A 19811-nucleotide genomic window follows, 5' to 3' on the forward strand; every position below is an offset into this window, starting at 1 on the left:
CGTGGGCTCTCGTGGGAAAACAGTGGCCGGCTGCGTGGCCCAGGGCGCTGGGACTACAAGCACTGGCCACAGCTGCAACCACCACTAGGTGTCCAGGGGGACAGTGATGTCGCCGGCTCCCTGGGCGGGGCTCCAGAATGGGGGTCTAGGGCGGACGCTGGCCCCCCCGGCCACCAGCACCCTACCTTCCGGCTAAGGTGGGAGAAGGTGTGGTCGGAGTGCTGGTATGCGGGGACGCAGCCACCCCGACGGGGGCCCCCATCGCAATAGTGGCTGCCGTGACGTCAGTCGCTGGAAGCCGCTCTGGGGCCACGTCCTCTGCAGAGCGCTGCCGTCCCAAGGGGCAGGAGGGGGTCTGTGCGCTCAGGCGGCAGGAGCCCTCTGCGGGACAGGTGCCCTGGAATTCAAGAGGTGAGTGAGCGAGGGGGCATGCTGGGGCCTAGGCTGGCGGCCGCGCTGCCTTCTGCACGGTCAGGAAGCTGGAGAATAAGGTCCCCGCGCGGCTGCGGGCTCCCTCATCCGGGGGTTAGTGCAGGGTGGCCCGTGAATTGCAGACGGGTTCAGGAGAGGGTGCGCGCCTGCCAGCGTAATGGCCAAGAGCACGCCGCCGGCAACCACCAGGAGCCCGGGGAGCCGCTGTTACCCCAAGTTCATGCTGCTCCCTGCTAGCTACCACGAATGAGCTCCTCTATAGGGTCAGCTACGATCAAAGGGGACGGCTGAGCAGTGACGCTCTTGCAGACATGGAAACTGTGGTGCACACTTTCCTTTAGTGAGGATCCAGCTCAGGTTACGCTTTCAGACTGGCTAAGCCGCGTCCGAAGGACTAGCAGCCAGAAACACGGCTGCCCCCAAGTCCCAGGGCCGCCTGACCCACCAGCAGCTTTCCAGGGGCGTTCCACTGCGGCGGGCAGACACCCACCTGGAGAAGCCCACAGAAGTCACGGCTCATGTTCCCAGCCATGGACATCCATCGGCGACAGGGTCCCAGGCCGCTGCTGCCCCGGAAGCTCGCGATTGTCACAGAAGGTCCCTGGGAGTTTCTGGATATGAAGGAAAAAGACAGAGACAGGAAGGCTGGCTGTGCTTCACTCGCTCATGTGGCCTGTGTGGCCCACGCCTGCTCGTCAGCGGTCCGGGTGACAGTGGGGTGCCTGCAGGTAGAGCTGACCCTGCCAGTGCTGTGCCAGCGTCCCAGGGATGACTGTCACGGAGCAGGAGCGTATTTAAAGCCATTCACTAATGTCTGTCCCCAGCTGGGACCCTGCTTCAGACAGGTCACCCGAAGGGCGGTTCACTGTCCTAACATGCTCCATGGTCTGGGGGAGGCAGCCTGGGCTCGGGTCACAGGGAGCTGACACCCGAGGCAGAGCCAGGCCTCAGCGGGATTCACCTGTGACTCGGGGCTGCAGCTGAACTTCTGGTGGCTCCCGGGCAGGGCAGCTGCTCACCGAGTCTGGTGCCCTCCACGGTTCTAGGAAGGGGGTGCGAGGGGCATGACCACAGCCAGCAAGGATGAGGACCTCTTAGAGGGTCCATTTCGTGTCCCATGCTACAGGACCCCGTTTACCTCAACCCAGGGGCCCTACAGGAAGGATGTGCCCAGGCCACTCAGGCCCAGGGCACTCAGACAGGGACACCATCCCCCGCTCTGCTACAGGGCTGGATCCTTGTCCTGGGGCCGGTGAAGCTGAGCCACTCTGGCCCGGGCTGTCCTAACACGCCGGGCAGGAAGCATCTGGGCTCAGGACACCTGGCTTCCAGCCATGGTCATGCGGCAAGGGCACAGCCTTCAGATCGCAGCACAAACGCCACAGGTCTCATGAGCCCCCCTGCTGCCCTGCCGGCTGCCAGGGCTGTGCCTCCCTGTGGTCTGCCCCAGGCCCTCCCTGCCTGCACGGGGTTACCTGTTCTCTCCATCCAGGAGCTCTGCCACCGGCCACGCCAGCCGTCCTCCCACGACACAGTCCTAGTGCGCTCATCCTGGCTGTTTGCTCCCTACCTGTTCCCTTAGGTTCCTTTAGCTGTTAATGCAGCGATGTTCCTTCAAACCCCGCACATGCCCCCTGAGCTCGCACAGCCTCCCGAGGACAGACAGGGAGCGCCACTCCAGAGTCCTGCTCTGCTCACACCTGTTTCCAGAGCTTTCCTGGAGCAAGGCCTCTGGATCCCCGCCCTGCCGGGGGCTTCTACTCGCACCCTAGGGACACCGGCCACTCCTGAGCGGGGCTTCAAGGGCACGAGGGCTGCTTCTGTTAGCCTGCACGCAGCTCTCCTTCGTCTGGACCGAAGGAGAAAAGGAAGAGACTGGACAGAAGGAAGGGACCCAGAGGACACAGAAAGGCGCCTGTGTCATCGGGGTAAGCGCCCACCGGAACAGAGTGGCTTGTCCCAGCAGCGCTGCCAGCAGGAGTGGCTGGCATCTGTCCCTACAATTAACCCGCTTTCTCCAAACGGGCCACGTTCCTTCCCGTGCCTGCCTTTCCCCGTTAGCGGGGATGACGCCTTCCTTGGCTCCAGCTAACAGTCTTCCACGTCAGTCCCCGAGCCCAGTCCCCAGCCCCAGGCCTTCCTGACTCCGCAGACGCAGCCAACGCCCCCCCCGCCTTGCATCCCCGTAGAGTCTGGAGGGTCCCATGTTGCCGTATCTGCTGTTTGGATTACGCTTCCCTCCTGCACTGGATTTAGGGTCCCCCAGCGGAGGATGGGATCTTATTAGTCTCCGTAACCCAAGTTCTGGCTCATAAGGGAGGGCTTCAACAATGGGGGTTTTGCGGAGAAGAGGAAGGAGCAATCGTGCAAATAAATGGAGAGCAGGTGCGTTGAGGTGCACGGGGAGGGTTGGGGGCACAGCGGTTCCAACGGCCTGGCAGGTGGGCCACACGGGCGGCTCACCTCAGCGAACATGGTGGAAATGCACTAGTCACCAGGAAAAACAAAGAAACGTCTGCATCCAGACACCCTGTGTTTGCCTTCGGAAAGATCAAGTTTGTTCTCTGTATGCGTCAACGTTTAATTTTCATTAGGGTGAGTAAAACCATAGATTTCAGGACCAGCATGAGGCAGAATCCCAAAGCAGGCCACGTGTTTTTAGAAGCATGCCGACTTCCAACTTTTGACGGCCCAATGCTACGTTCTTATGGTGGTAAAACCACAATAAAAACATGAAGCCGACCGTCGTTCTCATTCTGAAATGCTCACTTCATCCGTGCTCAGTACCTCCGTGCTATTGTGAAACAGACCTCGAGGGTTTTTCACCCTAAACCCCGCACCCACTGAACACTGGGTCCTCGCTCCCCGCCCCCAGCCCCCGGCACCCACCCATCCTTCTCAAGGAACCCGGCTGCTCTAAGTGCCTCGTGCACGTGGACTCCTCCAGTTCCCATCCTCTGTGACTGGCTTATTCCACGTAGTGTCCCGTGCTCTGGGTTCCTCTGATGCTACCATACCGCACCCTCAAGAAAACCAGTCTCCCACTCTTCCTTCCATGGCGATCGGCGTTCTGAGCGCCCTGAAACCCCCCATCCCCACCCCTGACGGCGCTCCCGAGCTGACGCCAGCCCGGGTAGGTCCTTGCACGCCCCTGTGCAGTGCAGAGGAGCAGGGCTCCATCGGGGCTCGCGGACATACCTGTCGGCACAGTCACCCCGATCCGAAGCGGCCCGCATCCTCCCACTGACAGCACTTAGCGGTGTTCTGCTGGTTGTTTTCAAAATGTTCTGGAAGGGGGACAAACAGCAGTCATTTAAGAGCTGCTTACAAAACCCCAGTGGATTTGGAAAAGCTACACTATTTCGGTCCTAGGATAGCAGCTGGCCCTGCTGGGCTGCAGAGATCGTGCAGAGAACAAAGCAGGCTAGCCCCCTGTCCTCCCAGAGCCCACGTTCTTGGGGTCGTGGGGGGCCGGCTGGAGAGCGGGAGCTGTGGATGCCAGGAGAGTAGGGGTTGATGGGGGAGGCAGGGAGGTCAGATGGGGTCTTTGAACCTGGGACTTCGCATGTCCTTCTGAATGAGACAGAGGTGTGGGTACCAGAGTGGCATAATCTGACCCATGTTTCGGAAGCCCAGGCCTGGCCACCTATTGAAAAACGCTGAGGGAGGCGAGAATCCCAAGGGAGATATTCTGAACTGGCTCTCCATTCAGACACTGCGTCGGCCCTAGAGACGGCCAATGCCGATAAGGGTAGGACAGCACCACTGGGTCTCCTGATGGAGTCCTTACAAGACGCAGGGCATCATAGGCCGTTTGTGTCAAACTAACCAGCACAGACCTCCCTTGACTGACACGGGGGCTGTGTCCAGATGAATCGTCATAAGCTAAAATACTGTGAACTGGAAAATACACTGAACACAGCAGCCTCCCGAACATCGGAGCTTAGCCCAGCCTGCGATACGCGTGCTCAGAACACTTCATGAGCCTACACTGGGCAAAATCCTTGCCTAAAAAGCTGATTGTATAATAAAGCGCCGACTGTTTCTGTAAGTGACTGGATGCTGTACTGAGGGTGAGAAACAGAGAGCCGTGTGGGCGCAGGAGGGCGGTCGGGGCATCAGCTGTCAACCTTGGGACCGTGCACCTGCCGGGTAGCGAGCTGCCCCCAGCATCCCGGGAGAGGATGTGCCACATGTCACCAGCTCGGGAAGAGATGCCATTCAGAATTCCAAGTATGCAAATAGCCGCCCTAATGGTCAACGTGACAAAACGAAGGAACAGCAGATAAGCAGGTGGGGAGGCCTCCAGGCCGGTGGGGCTGGCCAGCAAGACGGTGCCACACTGGGAAGGCCGATGGGCCACCCGACTCCCGTGACCTCAAGGACCCCCCACATCGAGTCACGGGCCCCCCGAGGCTGTGGGGGGCAGGACTGACTACCGTACAAACGTTACAAAAGCCCCAAATGTTTTACTTGGCATGAATGAAAACATAATTCCGATCAGGGGCCCCAAGCTTTACCGGGAAGCAGTTTCTAGGAGAATAAGACACCCTAAGAAGAGAAGCACTAAGTTTGCCCTCGATGTTCCGTCCTGAAGACAAGACTGAGGGTGTCTGTCTTCCCTCCTGAAAGACCCAGGATTTGCCATGAGTCAGGGTGGGGTGAGGACCAGCTCAGCTACCCAGTGCGTCTGGTCTTGTCCTTCTAAACTCAAGATGTGTTTACCAAAATCACCCCCAACCTGCCATGTGAACTACAGAAATGGGTCTGATAACCTTCACTGCCCGCAACATTCACGTGGGGTAAGAAATGTAATAACTCATTTGCATTTGTTCTAGAAACCATATTTGCTCATCAACGTTTTATGTAACGTTGAACCTATGAACTATGATATTTTATGGGTCTCAGACCCAATTCCAGAGTGGGGGGTGGGGTCCCCACCAAAACACCAAGGGAATTTCAGATACTAGCAAGAATTCAACTCACTTCTGGCCCCTTCTACCCAAGACAGCGTCAGATCCCACAGGGGATGGGTTCGGTTTCCCCATGCTGTCCCCCACACACTGAGGCGCTAGCCGGGAGCCCCAGGCTGGCCCCTCTGCTTCTGATCTGCCACTACCAATGGCAGGTTCCAACACTCTCCTCCCTAGGCTCTTTTCATTCACTGCGGGTGCTCACAGAACTCAGGGAAACCCTTAGTCATGTTTACCAGTAAAGGATACAATAGAGGATGTGACTGTACAGCCAGATGGGAGAGGAAGGGGGTGTGGCGCTCCCATGCCCCCCACCAGGGTCCACTGTCCCCAATCTCCACATGCTCACCAACCCAGAAGCTCTGTGATCCCATCCTCTTGGATTTTTAGGGAGGGGGGTGGTTAGAGGTGGGACTAGAAGTTTCAAGCCAAGAATCACAGGGCTGTCTCCCCTCTCCCCGCAGCTCCCCCAGCCCTGGGACGGGGTCTGAAGGTCTCCATTAACATAACAGAACACACCCTCTGGCCCTTAGCTAAGGGTGAGTCCAGGGGTCTGGGGAGCTGGGAGCCGTGGACAAAGACCACACAAACGACCAAAGCTGTATTTCCTCCAAATCCCAATATGGCATGTGACGGTTACCTAATCGGGGTATAAACAAGTCCACACCATAACCTCCTGAAGTTAGACCTGTGTCTGTTCTTCCCAGGGAGCACAGTATTTTACAGACTGATGGAGTCTCAAGTTTGCAAAGCTGGGCCACAGAACGCCTCACCATCCAACCCGCCCCCGGGCTGCAGCCCCTGTGGCCCTCACTTGAGGCTGGGGTGGCTGGGGCTCCAGGGAACAGGGCGCTGGGGGCTTGGGTGGGGCGCGGGTGGGCTCAAGGTCAACAGGAACCACGGAAACCCCAACAGCACAGGCAGGAGGCCCTAGGCCCTGGGGACCCAAGGCTGAATACATATCCCCCGTCTGTGCAAGAAGCAGAGCCCCCCTGCCCCCCCGGGGGCTGGCTGCACACGGTTATCACAGGAGCAGGTACGGGCAGGGGTGGGGAGCCCGCCGCTGGCCCATGACAAACCCACGGCGGCAGGGTCCCCGGGTGTCTCGGAGAGCACCCTGCATTCGAACCTCTAGCGAGCCCTGCTCCCAGAGCATGACAAGTGCGCCTTGGCCGACACCCTTTCTTGTTAACCTGAAAACCCCCCTTTGAACTTTCCCAAAGTGGCGGGTGAGCCTGGAGGAGCCGCCAGCAGGAACGGGGCGCACTGCGATAGGCTAATCTTCAGACACGAATGCCCTTGTGTGCACAACTGCGGACCCCATGGGGAGCACTGGGAACTCCCACGAGGAGGACTGGGGACCCCCCAAGAAGAGCACTGGGGGCCCCCACGAGGAGGACCGGAAGCTGAGCTGCACGATGACCTCTGCCGGGGGCGGGGAGGCTCCGGGAGCTTCCGCGAGCTGGCTCCCTCGGGTCAGGACAAGAAACGCTGGGTCCGGGCTGACTGCACTGCCCCCTGGGAGTCAGAGCTCATCCTCAGCAGGACGGCGTCACGCTGTCACTCACGTCACTGTCTGGGCCACCGCGCGTGGCTCACCCCCCGCGGCTGGCTCAGACAGTGCCTCGCTTCTCACACCCGGAGACGGCCTGTCCCGCCTCCAGCACCCCACCTCCGCCGGCCCTCCCGATGGCCACGCACGGATGCACTGTGTCTTCCGTCCGGCGAGTCCGGCCTGAGTAACGGGTCTTCGGGAAGCAAAGCCCGAGCGGCCCAGATACAGCGGCGGCTGTCCCAGGAATACCTCGTCCGGTGACACCAGCGGGGGTGGGCGCTCCGCTCCCGCGTCTTCATACCCACGCGTCCTCGCGCCCGGAGGACCGCTGGCCTTCTCAGTGCTCCTCAAAGGCATGGGATTAGCGCGGGCCCCTAGGGAAAAGGGAAAGACCAGGTCTGAAGCCTGCAACGTGCAGCCAGGAGAGGGCGGCCACTGCAGGCCGTGAGAAGTCCCACTTGGGTTGACGCCACCTGCTTTCCCGTGGGTCACGGAGTCGGGTGCCCGTGGGACCTGCTTCTGAGTGGGGGCCGTGTCTGCGTTTGGTGCCTTTTCTGTTTCTAACTCACTGATACGGTGTCTCGGATAAGCCAACGCCGGGTACTGTTGGGGAGCTCCCGGGCCAGAGCCCAGGCTCATCACCCGACGCGGAGGGCCAACCCTCTCTCCTCCATCACTCAAGCCTTCCCCATCGGAGAGATGGGCACAAAACGGGGAGAACCACAGTCCCAAAGACCAGGTGGGGATCTGCGGGGCCAACATGAAGGCCAATAAGACCCGTGAAGTTTAAAAGCCAGGATGCTTCCCCACAAGGCCTCTGGACGCACGCTGCCCAGCTGCTGGGCCCGGCCAGGCCGGCATCCACCTGCCTCGCCTGCCGGAGCCGAAGCAACCAGCAGCAGAAAGAAGGCCACCACCGCAGACAGAACCACTGAGGCCAAGTCAGCAAACCAGCGCGTCATACATCACCTACCCGAGCTGCCAGCCTCCCCCAGAAAAGCTGTCGTAATGGTCAGTCAGGAATTTCCAGGTCAGCATCAGTGAGGTAATCTGTCCTGTGCCCCCCCCCCCACCCCGCCAAAGGTAGATGAGGTGGTCCACCCAGTGAGAACCCCTGCCCTTCCCCTTGGGGACAATGACCTTGCCTGGAACAATCCTTGCTCGTCTTTGCTAGTCATTTCCTCGTCTCACCTTCCTCCCTAAGAAAATCTCCCATTTTGCACCGTTCCTGAGGGCGTATGTCTACATGCCTATGGGATGCTGCCAGCGTCATGAATGACTTAACAAAGCCAATGAGATCTTCACACTTGCTCGGTGGAATTTCTTTTTCAAGTCATCCCTATGCCCAACGCGGGGCTCAGCCTCGCGACCCTGAGATCAAGAGTCTCATGCTCCACCAACAGTCAGTCAGGCATACTGGAATTTTGATCTGGAACCCAAGAAGTGCACATGGGTTAAAACCACGGAAGCGGATGGCGGGTTCAAGGGCGTCTGCGAGGCCATTTTCTCTAGTCCTGCAGAGGCTTGAAAATGTCCACAATTCAAAAGCTACAGGAAGCATTTCCAGGGAGCCCTGGCTCTGCGCACAGCCTGGGGGCACGAAGCAGAGAGCCGGCCCTGCACATGCAGACACGCAGCCCCCAGAGCAGGTCCCCAGAGCAGGGCCGGGAACGTCGGGTGGAAAGGAGGGGGTGCTCTGGGTTGGCTCCCCTCGGGGCTCCTCCAGCACCCAGCCCCTGGCTTCCATCAGCCGCGTCACTGCCCCTTGCCACCAGAGCTGGTGTCCCCAGCGCCGTCCCCAGCACCGCCCAGGCAGCAACACTGGCCTTCAACCTCCCAGCCTTCCAGGACGACACGCAGACCGACTGAAATATTTTGAGTCAACGCCACTATTTACTATCAGGACTCCCGTGGGGTCGCATCTCATGCTAATAAAAGCTGTCCCAAATTAACCGACAGCCTGCCGCTTCTTTAAAAACGAGCTGAGTGTCTGAGCTGCCGCCCACAGAGCCAGACGCCGCCCTCCGCACGGACTAACAAGTGCCCGACAACGTCTGCAGGTGAGCTAGGATAATAAAGTGACCTCTGTTTCTCCGAAACCAAGCGATTCCCAGAGCCACTGTGGTCAGGTTACAGGAAGGAAAACCCAGCCTCCTCACAAGCACAAATGCTCCGGACAGGAACGATCACGGGAAAGCATCTTGAAGATACAGGGTCACAAAATGACACAGACACAAATCTGAAGGAGAAATGAGCTCACGAGGGAAATCCACTCCCCACGATCGTCACGAGGGTTTGTTTCACGCTGCGTTCCGTCCGGATGCCCAAGCCCCGCTCCCACCAGCACACACACCACGCACACCCGCCTTGCTGGTATTTTAAAGCTCCTCACGTCTGTCAGGAGCATGGCCCGAGTGCAGAACTCAAATATTCCTTCGACCTGAAGTAACACTAGAAATTAAGTTTCAAGCACCCACTTAAGACTTCTATTTTAAAAGATGAATAATGGGAGTATCGTCTTGCGTTGGTGCGGGGAAACCCAGCACTGTGGCCGTGAAGCAACCCCATCCCATCACCTGGGCGCCCCCATCGTGTAGCTCCAGGGTGGCCCCCCCCAGACTCAGTGGTTTTCAAAGTACAGTCCCTGGACCGGCAGCAGCCTCCCCTCAGACCCCCAAAGGCAGAATGTCTGAGGCAGGCCCCATAGCCTGGTTTCAGCGAGCCCCCCCATGAGTCTGATGCCCTCTGGAGTCTGGAGATCCCAGGAGAGGTAGGTAAGGAAGGTTCTGGGTCCAGAGAGGGGTTCCGAAGCCCAAGTGTCACTGACTGGCAAGCTCAGAGCGAGCAGCGTGGTGTCTTTTATTCTCTTTTATTCTGTGCTTTTTCACCAGCAACCAGGCTAGGACGGCCCTTCCCTGCAGGTGCGGGCAGGGATGGCTTCAGGGCTGTGGGCTTCACCGGGCCCCCTGCAGAGGGAGCCCCAGCCAGCGGCCCTGATGCCGGCGCCCCTTCCCAGGCCCTTACCGACTGGCACTGGCAGTCCGTCGGAGGGATGAAGGCCCGTGTGCTCCTTGGCTCTCGGGGGCGCGGCACCATGGCAGGACCAGGAGCAGGCAGCCCAGACGCACCTAACAGGGTGGGAACAGAGGAGGGGTGCTGCACGACACAGCAGTCTTATTCACAGCCAGCCTGGGCCCCCTCTTCCGTCCACGTCCGTAGCTTTTGCCTAAACTAAAGAGGGACACAGTTGGCTGCACACTGATGGAAAGTTGTTCGTGGTTTTTCAAGTGTTTTCCAAGTGTGGGGCCTGGGCTCAAACTGACTTGAAACAGATTTCTCATCTTGCTTTAAAAGAGCCTCCCTCCCTCCCTCCCTCCCTTCCTCGGTCTCTGCTCCCTCCAGCTTCAGCACTGGGGAGCAGGGAACAGAGCAGGGCAGGCCCAGCCGCACCTCTCCTGTGTCCCTTTCCTTCACCTCTGTGTGGACCAGACCCACCTTGGAACAGAAGGGCCCAGACCAGCGGGGATGAGACTGTGCACCGCAAGACAGCGGCCAAATGCGCCAGCATGCCCCTGCCGTGTGATCCCCACCGTGGACCAGGGAGGGGATACGTGTCAAGGTGAGATCAGGGCGACCGTGGGAGACAGGCAGCTGTGCTCACCCGCATCGGGGGTACCTCCAGAGCCAACAATTCACTGCACCCTCCCACATTCCCCCAAGGGACAGAGGGGACACCTGCAGAGCTCCAGACCGCTGGCCAGCGGCCCCAAGTACAGCCCCTAGTAAGCCGGTGCACAGACTGGGAGGCCCAGCCTGGGGGGCAGGGGGAAGGGAGGCACTGGTCACTCCTCTACATGTTGTGGCTTCTTGGGGCCAGGGACACCAGCGCCTGTGTTCATGGGGCCCATCGCCATCCAGAAAGATCCATGTGCAGTGATCAAATAGCCCTGAACCAAGGTGTGGGAACTGAGGTCTTGACCAGACATGGGGTGCCATTCTGGGATGCCACCCAGGGCCGCCCCCCCGCCCCCAGGGCTATGTGCGTCTCTGCACTGCAGGTGTGAATCCTGGTCCCCGAGGCTGGGCTTGCCTCCCCACGAGAACACGTGCACACTTTGTAGCGAGTTGTTTCTGACTGCTCTGCACGCCTGCGAAGCAGGGAGAGTAGATGCTTTCATTTAAGCAGGGACTTCTGCCAAGGGAAGACAGTTTACACGGGCTTCCCGATGCAATGACCAGGCAGCTGCCGCCAGATGGCAGACGAGGATCCTTTATGGTGGGCAGTGGGGGCGTGGGGAGGCAGCGGTGACCACGGAGTTCTGACCTGGACTGAGGGCCTCCGAGGGCCTCCGTTCAGCGGCTGAGTGAGGCATCCCCAGGGTCTCCTTCCCACCCCTGACTACACCTGTCTCCCACAGGCCAGGGACATGAGAAAAGGAGAAAAGAGAAAAGAGACCATTTGGAACGGCACACATCCTACCGCAAACCTGGAGGGACATCCACTAGGACCAGGGGCAGATCAGACAGGGAAGGCCCCCGGGGAACCTCCACCCCCTGCAGGCACCTGCCGCCCACCTGGGGGCACTGCCAGGGCTGCCTGACGACACCGGCCCCAGATGGCCCCCCTGAAGGTGAACCACACACGGAAGGGATTGTGCCCTGAGAGCTCAAAGACCTTTTCTAATACAAAAGGGGGGGCGGTGTTGGAAGGAAAATGTACATACAAGACAGACTCTCCCTGGCCCTGGAGGGCCGGCTCTGGCCGCTTTCCTAGAGGACACGTGTGTGTGAACCTGCCCCTTGGTGGGACGGCACCGCTCACCCATCTGGGGACAGGCCTCTGGGGTGTCGGGGAGTGCAGATGGTGGGGGCCACCTCGGGGTTTCCCAGCACCAAGAAGGAGCTGGGCGGGGCCGGCTGAGCCCAGGATACTTTGGGAACTCTGACCCCCCCCCAGCCTGCCTGACCCTTCTCCTTACCCCCCGCCCCAGGGCGAGGGTGGGAGAGGCACAGGGCATTGGAGTGACTCAGCCCCCAGGATCTCCTCCTCAGAGGCCAGAGCCTCACAGAAGGCGGTACGGGGGGCACTTCTGCTGACCAGCTCAATGAGGGAGACCAGGACATACCTGAAACTGCATCCACCCCCGACGTGAACAGACACACTGGAGGGAGAGCAGGGGCCCCCCTCCAGGTGAACAGATGGACCGGTGGGAGAGCACCCCCCAAAGAAGTGCTATTTACAGGCTTTGCCTTTTGCTCTTTCCCGTGTTTGTTCCTTCACTGGCCCGGCTACAGGCCTGCGCTCTGGGGATGCTCGTTGCTAGGATCCTTCAACAGGACCGATCCCCCCACCACCACCTGGGTAAGAGTCACACGTCACGGACTCCACGGCAGTCGCGAAGTCTGGTGCATCTAGGTGGTTTCCAGGGAGGGGACTGTGCCCATGACCCCTGTGGCTGCAAGATGACAGTGGGTCCTGTGCAGAACTCGGACTGGGAAGGATCCGAGGTCACGCACATACACGTGCCATGGTTTCACACAATCACTCACAGAACACAAGCACACACAGACACGTGAGCATAGACACACACACGCAGGCACACACACAATCACACACTTGCACACTCCGACACATACACACGGCACATACGACAGATACGCAGAAGCCCTCTCTCTCTCTCACACACACACACACACATGCACACACACACAGGGGCAAGCACACACGCGTGCACATAGACAGGGGCAAGCACACACACACACACACACACACAGCCCAACTCCGTGGAATATTCCTTTTGAAAGAAAAAGTCCCGAGTACACGCTCTAAAATACAGGTTCTCAAAGTCCCTGCGACCAGCGCCACTCACCTCTGCAGGTCATCAGAAACGCCTTTCGGGGATCCCTGGGTCCTCGGGACCGAGGTCCTTCCTGGTGTCACTGGGTCACGGCCCTGGCCACAGCAGTCAGCTGGCCAGCATCCGCCTGCGTCCCCTGGAAGACAGTGGGGGGGGGGCTTATGCTCGTACCTGACACTCGTCACACACGGGGGAGCAGAAATCTTGCCAATACTCTGCTCCCCATCCGAAAAGCTTGATTCCCTACTACTCTCACGGAAAGCTTGTCTTAAGTGCAGCGGTCTCTGTGCGTCGGTCTGAAACGGGCCAGCTCTCCAGGGGAAGAGGGCATCCGGCAGCGGAGAGAGTTGGAGAAGCCCCAGCACCCACGACGGACACCACGGCAGGGAAGAGGAGTGACGGGGGACTGTGGCCCCTCAGTGCTGCCTTGTCCCCGCTCCCACCTGCACCCCGCCGCTGCACCACCATTCCCAGGACTGGCGCAAAGCCTACCGGGATAGAAATCTCTCTTTTTTGACTAGTTGTCAGTTCCCTTAATTCTTCATGTCGACATTCTAATTGAATAGGGATTTTACGAAAGTTAGTTTTTTTCACGTTTTACCTAGAAAACGAGGCCACTTTTCTGCCTCTCCCCAGAAGTGTTTATGGGTACGCAAGGCCCTGGAGAAGACAGGGGTGCCGCGTGGAGGCATGTTTTGTGCAGAAGCTGGTTCCCAGGTGGGGAGGGTGGGAGGATCCCAGGAGGAAGACCAGGGAGCCCTGCCGGTTTCCCGGCAGATTTCTCGGAGTCCTGTGATTTCTAGAGCGGGGCTGGGGCCCTGCAGACAAGCAGGTGAGTAAACGGGCCCAGAGCCCCTGGTGGGTTCAGGCCTGTGCTGTCGGCTCAGTACACTCATGGGGGGCCCTGCGCACCCCCCCCTTGGACTTTGGGGCACCTCCTGGCACCTCCAGCCCCCTTCGCCTCTTCTCTAAGGGACAAAGGCTTTCACATGAGCTATGCAAACAGGAAGGATCCCTGTGATTACAAGATAAATACAGACCCACCACTGAGTTGGCAAACGAGGCCCCTCTCCAAAGCCCTGCAGCGGCGGGCTCTGCCCTGTCTCACCTTCCCGTGGGACCTGAAGACCAGCTTCAAAGCCACCACGCCCCAGGCTGGCATTAGCACCAGCAGTGGGGACGAGTCACTCCTGGCCATGGGGATAATCCAATATGCAGTGACCTTGGAGAGAAGAAATGTCCCAGTGCCGCCCCCCACACTGGCCGCAGCCACCGCCGCCTGGCGCTCCCTGAGTTCCATTAAAATAAGTAAGATTTCGTGTCTCCATCACGTTGGCCCGGTTTCAGCATGGGACACAGAATGTTCCAGGTGCCGGGAGCTGCTGGGGCCGGTGAGAGGCTGTGGGCAGGCCACCCCGGGAACAGGAAGCTGCGGACACAGGGATGTGCGGAGGCGAGGGTGGCCCGTGACGTCCCAGGAGCTCTCCAGCCAGAAGCTCTGGAGGTTATCAGTTAGTGGCTTTCTTTACGAAATGGCCACTGAAACTCCGCACGAGGAGCTGCCAAGACTCCAGAAGTCACCCGCCGGTCCGAAAGGCTCCTCCCCACAACTTCCCTGCACTAGGACGGAGCCCCTGGGAGAACCTTCTGGAAGGCAAAGAACCTGATACAGCCATCCAACCCTCCATGCTTTTTGCTAAGTTTCATGAACAAAAGCCACCTATTTAGAGGGTTTTTTTTTAACCACAAATTCATATTTGGGATTTAGTGCCCAGCGCACAAGGGCAGCGTGGACCCCACATGGTCTGCTGGCACATCCATAAAATCACAGTGCCAACCAGCTCTGGGACACTGTTCCTCATGGGTAAGGGCCTTTCTGGGCTCTCGGTGCAGATCCGGCTTCGGCTGTGACCGCAGGACTCCAACCCCACCTCTGAATGGACCTAGCTGGGTGCACCTGGCACATTGCTCCCACCTGCAGGTCCCCCCACCCCCGGTCCCGCCCGGGGCATGCACGCATTCATTGTCCTCTTTACATGCCCTAGGCCTCCCCCATCAGCACACCAGCATCAGAGCTGGGGGCGCATTCGGTAATTACACTGCAGCAAAGGTGAGGGGAGCTGCTGAGATGCTGGTAGATGTGAACTTACCGTCCTTCGAGCTGACCCCGGGAAGGGGCTGCAGCACGGAGAGCAGGGGCAGGGCTCGCAGGAGCGCCCTCCAGCCCGGACCCCCGCAGACCGCTCCCATGGGGCCTCCTGCTCGAACTGGACAGCCGCAGGTGCGCCCACAATGGGCCCGCAGCGGCAGGACAGCCCTCCCCTGCCCAGCAGCAGAGGGCCTGGCCAATCGGGCGTGGGCTGGGGGCTCACCCGCCCACTCCCCCCCCCCCGCCTCCCCCCTCCCCCCACCAAAGCCCCACAGGAGGCAGCACACCTGGCCTGAGTCCCATCTGCGCGACCCTGCAGAGTGTAAGTCTGGCCAGGGAGGCGCCCATCCAAAGTGGGTGACGGTGACAGCGAGGGGGCGCCCTGCGCTCCCAAGAGGCCGGAACAAGACGCTGGCAAAGCCCTTCTCCAGGTCGGGCTCCTGCAGCAAGGGGCGACTGCCCTGCACACTCCCACACTCACTGAGTCGGTAGGCGGCACCTGCCCCTCTAGAATCTCTTCTCCTCCCCCACCCCGCCCCGGCTTCTAAAGGAGACAAAGTATCCAGAAGTCAGGATCTGAACCCCCTCAGAAGTGACCCCAAAGGCCTGGGCACTCTGGCCACTTGGAGGGGAGGCTGCCATCCTGAAGGTCTGACCTGGTTGCTAACTGTCCTCCCTCCTTCCTTCCTTCTCCCTCTACTACGCCCCCTCCCCCTCTCCCCCTCTTCTTCTTGCTTTCTTCCCTCTCCTATCCCCTCCCTCCCACCTCTTCCTTCTTCTAAGCACTCCTCCCCTCCCTCCCCCCTCCCTCCCTCCCCTTCCCTCCTTTCCCCTTCCCATCCCCTCCCTCCCTCCTCCTACTTCCCCCTTTCCCCTCTACCTCCTCCCTCCCCCCTCCCTCCCCCCCCCCATCCCCTTTGCCCTCTCCTTCTCTGCAAAGTCACAGGGACACTGACAGGACACAGATAGTCACAGAAGTCATTATTCGGCACTGAAGACTTCGGTGATCACTGACTTTTCTCTTACAAAATACATTACAAGCAAGAAGATAACATAACCCGTTTTGCATTTATCTTGTTTCAAGGCAGTAATTAAGAAAAGCACAAGATGTATTGGGGGAATTTCTTGGGGTCCACAATACACATTGTTACATGTGGGCAGGGTAGGCAGCTGGTGGCACCCGGCCCTGCATGGGATCCCCGCCCCCCAACCTCGCACTGGTCTCTTTCTTCCTTTGACCTTCTATCTGGAGAAGCTTCTCCCTGAAATGTACACCAATCAAAACTATTGATACACATAACTGATAAACTATAAAATAGAAATAGGATGATCTTTGGAAACTTTGCTATATCTGACCACCCAGGTCACATGTGTGTGCATGCGTGTGTGTGTGTGCGCGTGTGTGCTCTTCGAGGAGGGTTCAGGACACACCCTCACCCCAGGTCCCTGGTTCCTCTGGGCAGGGGCCCCTCTAAACTTCTAGAAGCCCCTGCACAGCTGAGTGGGAACCACCAGTGACTCACCAGGTTACTTCAGACATGTCCGCTATGAAGGGAGGTCGCCGTGTCCCTAGGGGGCAGGTGAACCACCAAACACCCCAAAACCACCCTGAGCAGGACCTCTTGACGGGACAAGCCTCACACTCCAGCCCCTGCCCCAAGAACTCGGGGGTGAAGGAGAGCAGGGGGAAGCCCCGCCCACCTCCTTGCAGGTTTGCCCCAAGGGAGAGGAGGAAGACAAAGGGACAAAAATGGGGGGGGGGCGCCCTGGCCCTAGTCCCGCTGTCACTCTCCCCTCTCCTCCTGCTCTCCACAGATGGGACGCCCCCACCCAGCTAGCCAGACCTGGGGTCTCCCTCCCGGAGGAGGACGGAGGGGCTGCGGTCACCCTCTGCCGGGAGCACACGGCTGCGGTCGGGGCGTGCTGGGAATTGATGATCGGAGCCTCCTGCGCACCACTGGGTGGACCCACGAGCACCGGTGCGGGGCCTGGTTTCTGGGCCTGCTCCTCGACTCAGAAAGCGCCTGAGGGCTGCACTTCCTTTAACCCCACAGAGGCAGCCTCTCTGAGACGCTACACCTGGGACAGGGATACAGAACCCACGTCCCTCTGTGTCTCCCAGGGTCTCTGATGGAACCAGAGCTCACTCAGTGGGGTTCAGGGAGGCGGCCCCATCCCCGTGCTCCCAGGGGTCTTCCCTCCGGTAATCACAGATGTGCAAAGCCCCCCCACCTCCCCACCCGGCTAGCCTGGGCCCCAGCGGCTGTCACACTCGCCTCACCACAGGTTCGGCTACACCGGCTCCGGCTCCTCCGCAGGCCGGGACGCGCTGCTGCAAAGCGCTGCTGCCTCACGGGTGCACGACTCGCGCCGCGACCCTCCTGCGATCTCACGCGACAGGTGAGAGGTCACTCTTCTACTCAGGAAAGGACGCGCGTGGATGAAGGGGAAACGGTCTTTGCCGGTTTACGGACTGCGTTCAGATAATAAATATTATTACTCAGGCCCTCCAAAAATAATTTATTTTTTGTTACAAAACTGATTATAAGAGTTTCAGAAGACACCTCAGTTTACAAAGACCGAAATGAAACATTCATAAATAATCAGGTTTAAGCCCTGCTGTATATTTTTCCAACCTTTTCCTGTCACTCACTCACACACACATACCCCCACACGTATGTGATTATTCTCGAACTGGAATCCGACCAGACACACCCGTAAGTGTACATCATAAACCCTGAGTGTCTCTGTAACGTTACTTTTACAGGAGAAAATACTGTCACACCATAGATAATTTAACAAATCCCCCAGGAATTCATATTCAGGATTTCAGGATTTCAGGATTTTTTAGTACAAGATCACAGGAACAGCTTTGATTATAATTTCTATGAAAATTCCTATAATCAGAAATATTGGGTCGAAGGGCACACAAGCCTTTCAGGGCTTTCCAAACACAGTCAATAATCGACCGGACCCCAGGGTGTCTGTGTGGTTAATGCACCCGTCATCTCCAGACAGAGACTGCCCACCTCCTGGCTCAAGGACAATACTGAGAAGCTGAAAAACCCCAGGAGCTGAGGCTTTCTTTCCAACCCTGCACCGCACTCCAGAGTGAAGGACGCGATTGCGTCTCTTCAAACACAGCTCCGCCCACTGGACAGGGTCCACCAAGAACACGAGAGCCACTCAGCGCCTCCGCTGCCTGGACGGAGCCACGCTTCCCGCCCAGGAAAACGCAGACCGAGTGGGTCCTCTGCCAGGCCCAGGGGCACCTGCGAGGAGGATGACGAGGCACTGGACGTGAGTCATGAGCTGCAGGGTCGAGGATTCTTAAACATCCCTGAGCCCGAGCACCAGGGAAGCCCCACGCAGCCGCAGCCAGCAGAGCGTGTTCCCGAAGTGCAGGACGCGGGCGAGAGACTTCGGCACTGGGAGGTGTCAGTCTGGAAACACGCTGCATGTCCAAACCGTACGCACGTTCCTCGTGCTCCTCCGCTGAGCTAGCAGAACTCCCCATGGCGCGCTGCTCACTAAAGCAGCCCGGTGGGTCCCTAAGCCCGCGGGAGCCATCCTCGGCCAAGGCTCCGAGAGGCCGAGGCCCAGCCAGCGCGAAGCAGGGAGTGCTGCCAAGAAGCAGGAAGAGAGCCCCGCGTCCCGACCCCCAAGGACGGCCTGCGGGGCCACATGCACAGACTCGGGCCATCAATAAAACCACCACAATCCGGGAGCGCCTAAACCAACACTGTAGAAACCGGAGGGCAGTTACACGTAGTTGCAGCACATTTTAGAAACTGCATGTGAAGCCGCTTTACCACAGCAGCTACACGGAACATCCTCTTCCCAGACACAGGAAGCCACGGGTGGACCCTGACTGCCATGCGGGACTGATCTGGCCACACGGCGGCGCCCCAAGGAGAGGGTTACGGACCCCAAGTCAGATGCCTGGATCCTAGTCCCACCCCACCACCAGCTGCGTGGCCCCGGGCAGGCCACGAAATCCACTCTGGCAAATAAAGGATCCATGGTGTAGAACCCGAAGTGTCTGTGCAGCTCTGACATGGAGGGGCCCTGCCCCTGACAGCAGACGCCCAAGGGCGGGATGCCAGCAGACGCAGGCTCCACGCCGGGGCAGAGACCCAAGGCACGCCGCGCCCGACAGGCGAGGAGATGCGCCGTCTCACCACTCACTTATCCTAGGACCAGTATCTTAGTTCATTACAGGTTAAACATCATTTAAATAATCAGAAAGAACGAATGTCCTCATTTAGTAACTGACTATACGTTTTCTTTAACAACAACAACAAAAGTTTTACCGACTATTTTCAGACATTGCTTTGTCGAACATCAAGAGTTTCTAAGTTTTACCGCTGGCCGCAGCCAAAGAGGGGAGAGAAGCTTGAAAAGCAAAATGACGAGCTGGCTTTAAAGCGTTAGGTGACCAAGTATTAGGCCCCACATGAACTCCCACTGATAATATCAGCATCCGGAGAGGCTCTCAAATGCTGGTTTTCACCCCAGACTCAGAAAAGGCCACAGAAAAATTTTTCACTTGTGCAGATGTGCCCCTTCCTCCTCTACCCCAGGCCACGGCCTCACTGCTCGGCTGTCGCGGGAGTTAAGACACTGCTCACGACATCCCATCCACAGGGCAGAGGGAACTCCCCCACCACGGGATGCGATGGGGCAGGCCCTGGTGGATGAGAAAGCAGACGTTGCTGGGCCCAGCCTGTCTCTGCCTGTGCAGAGACAACCAGACGTGTTCTCAGCCCTGAACACAGGCCCCCGGAGCTCTTCTTTATCCAAATACCTGGTGTGCTTTCCAGATGACCGAGCACTGTGCATGG

At 58.9% G+C, this 19811-nt stretch overlaps 1 protein-coding gene across 1 annotated transcript in view; it reads right to left on the reverse strand.

Annotated features, from left to right (window-relative positions):
• Positions 1-262, reverse strand: part of PKD1L1 (polycystin 1 like 1, transient receptor potential channel interacting) — a gene marked incomplete at both ends in the record, with an annotated part of 79915 nt that extends 79653 nt beyond the window's left edge. Inside the window, one exon of the mRNA XM_080818178.1 lies at positions 186-262. Within this exon, the coding sequence (XP_080674304.1) occupies positions 186-262 (77 nt within the window). The remainder of the gene's footprint in view (positions 1-185) is intronic.
• Between the last annotated feature and the right edge of the window lie 19549 nt (positions 263-19811).

This window comes from Martes martes, assembly GCF_963455335.1.
Source record: "Martes martes genome assembly, chromosome: 11".
Classification (NCBI taxonomy): Eukaryota; Metazoa; Chordata; class Mammalia; order Carnivora; family Mustelidae; genus Martes; species Martes martes.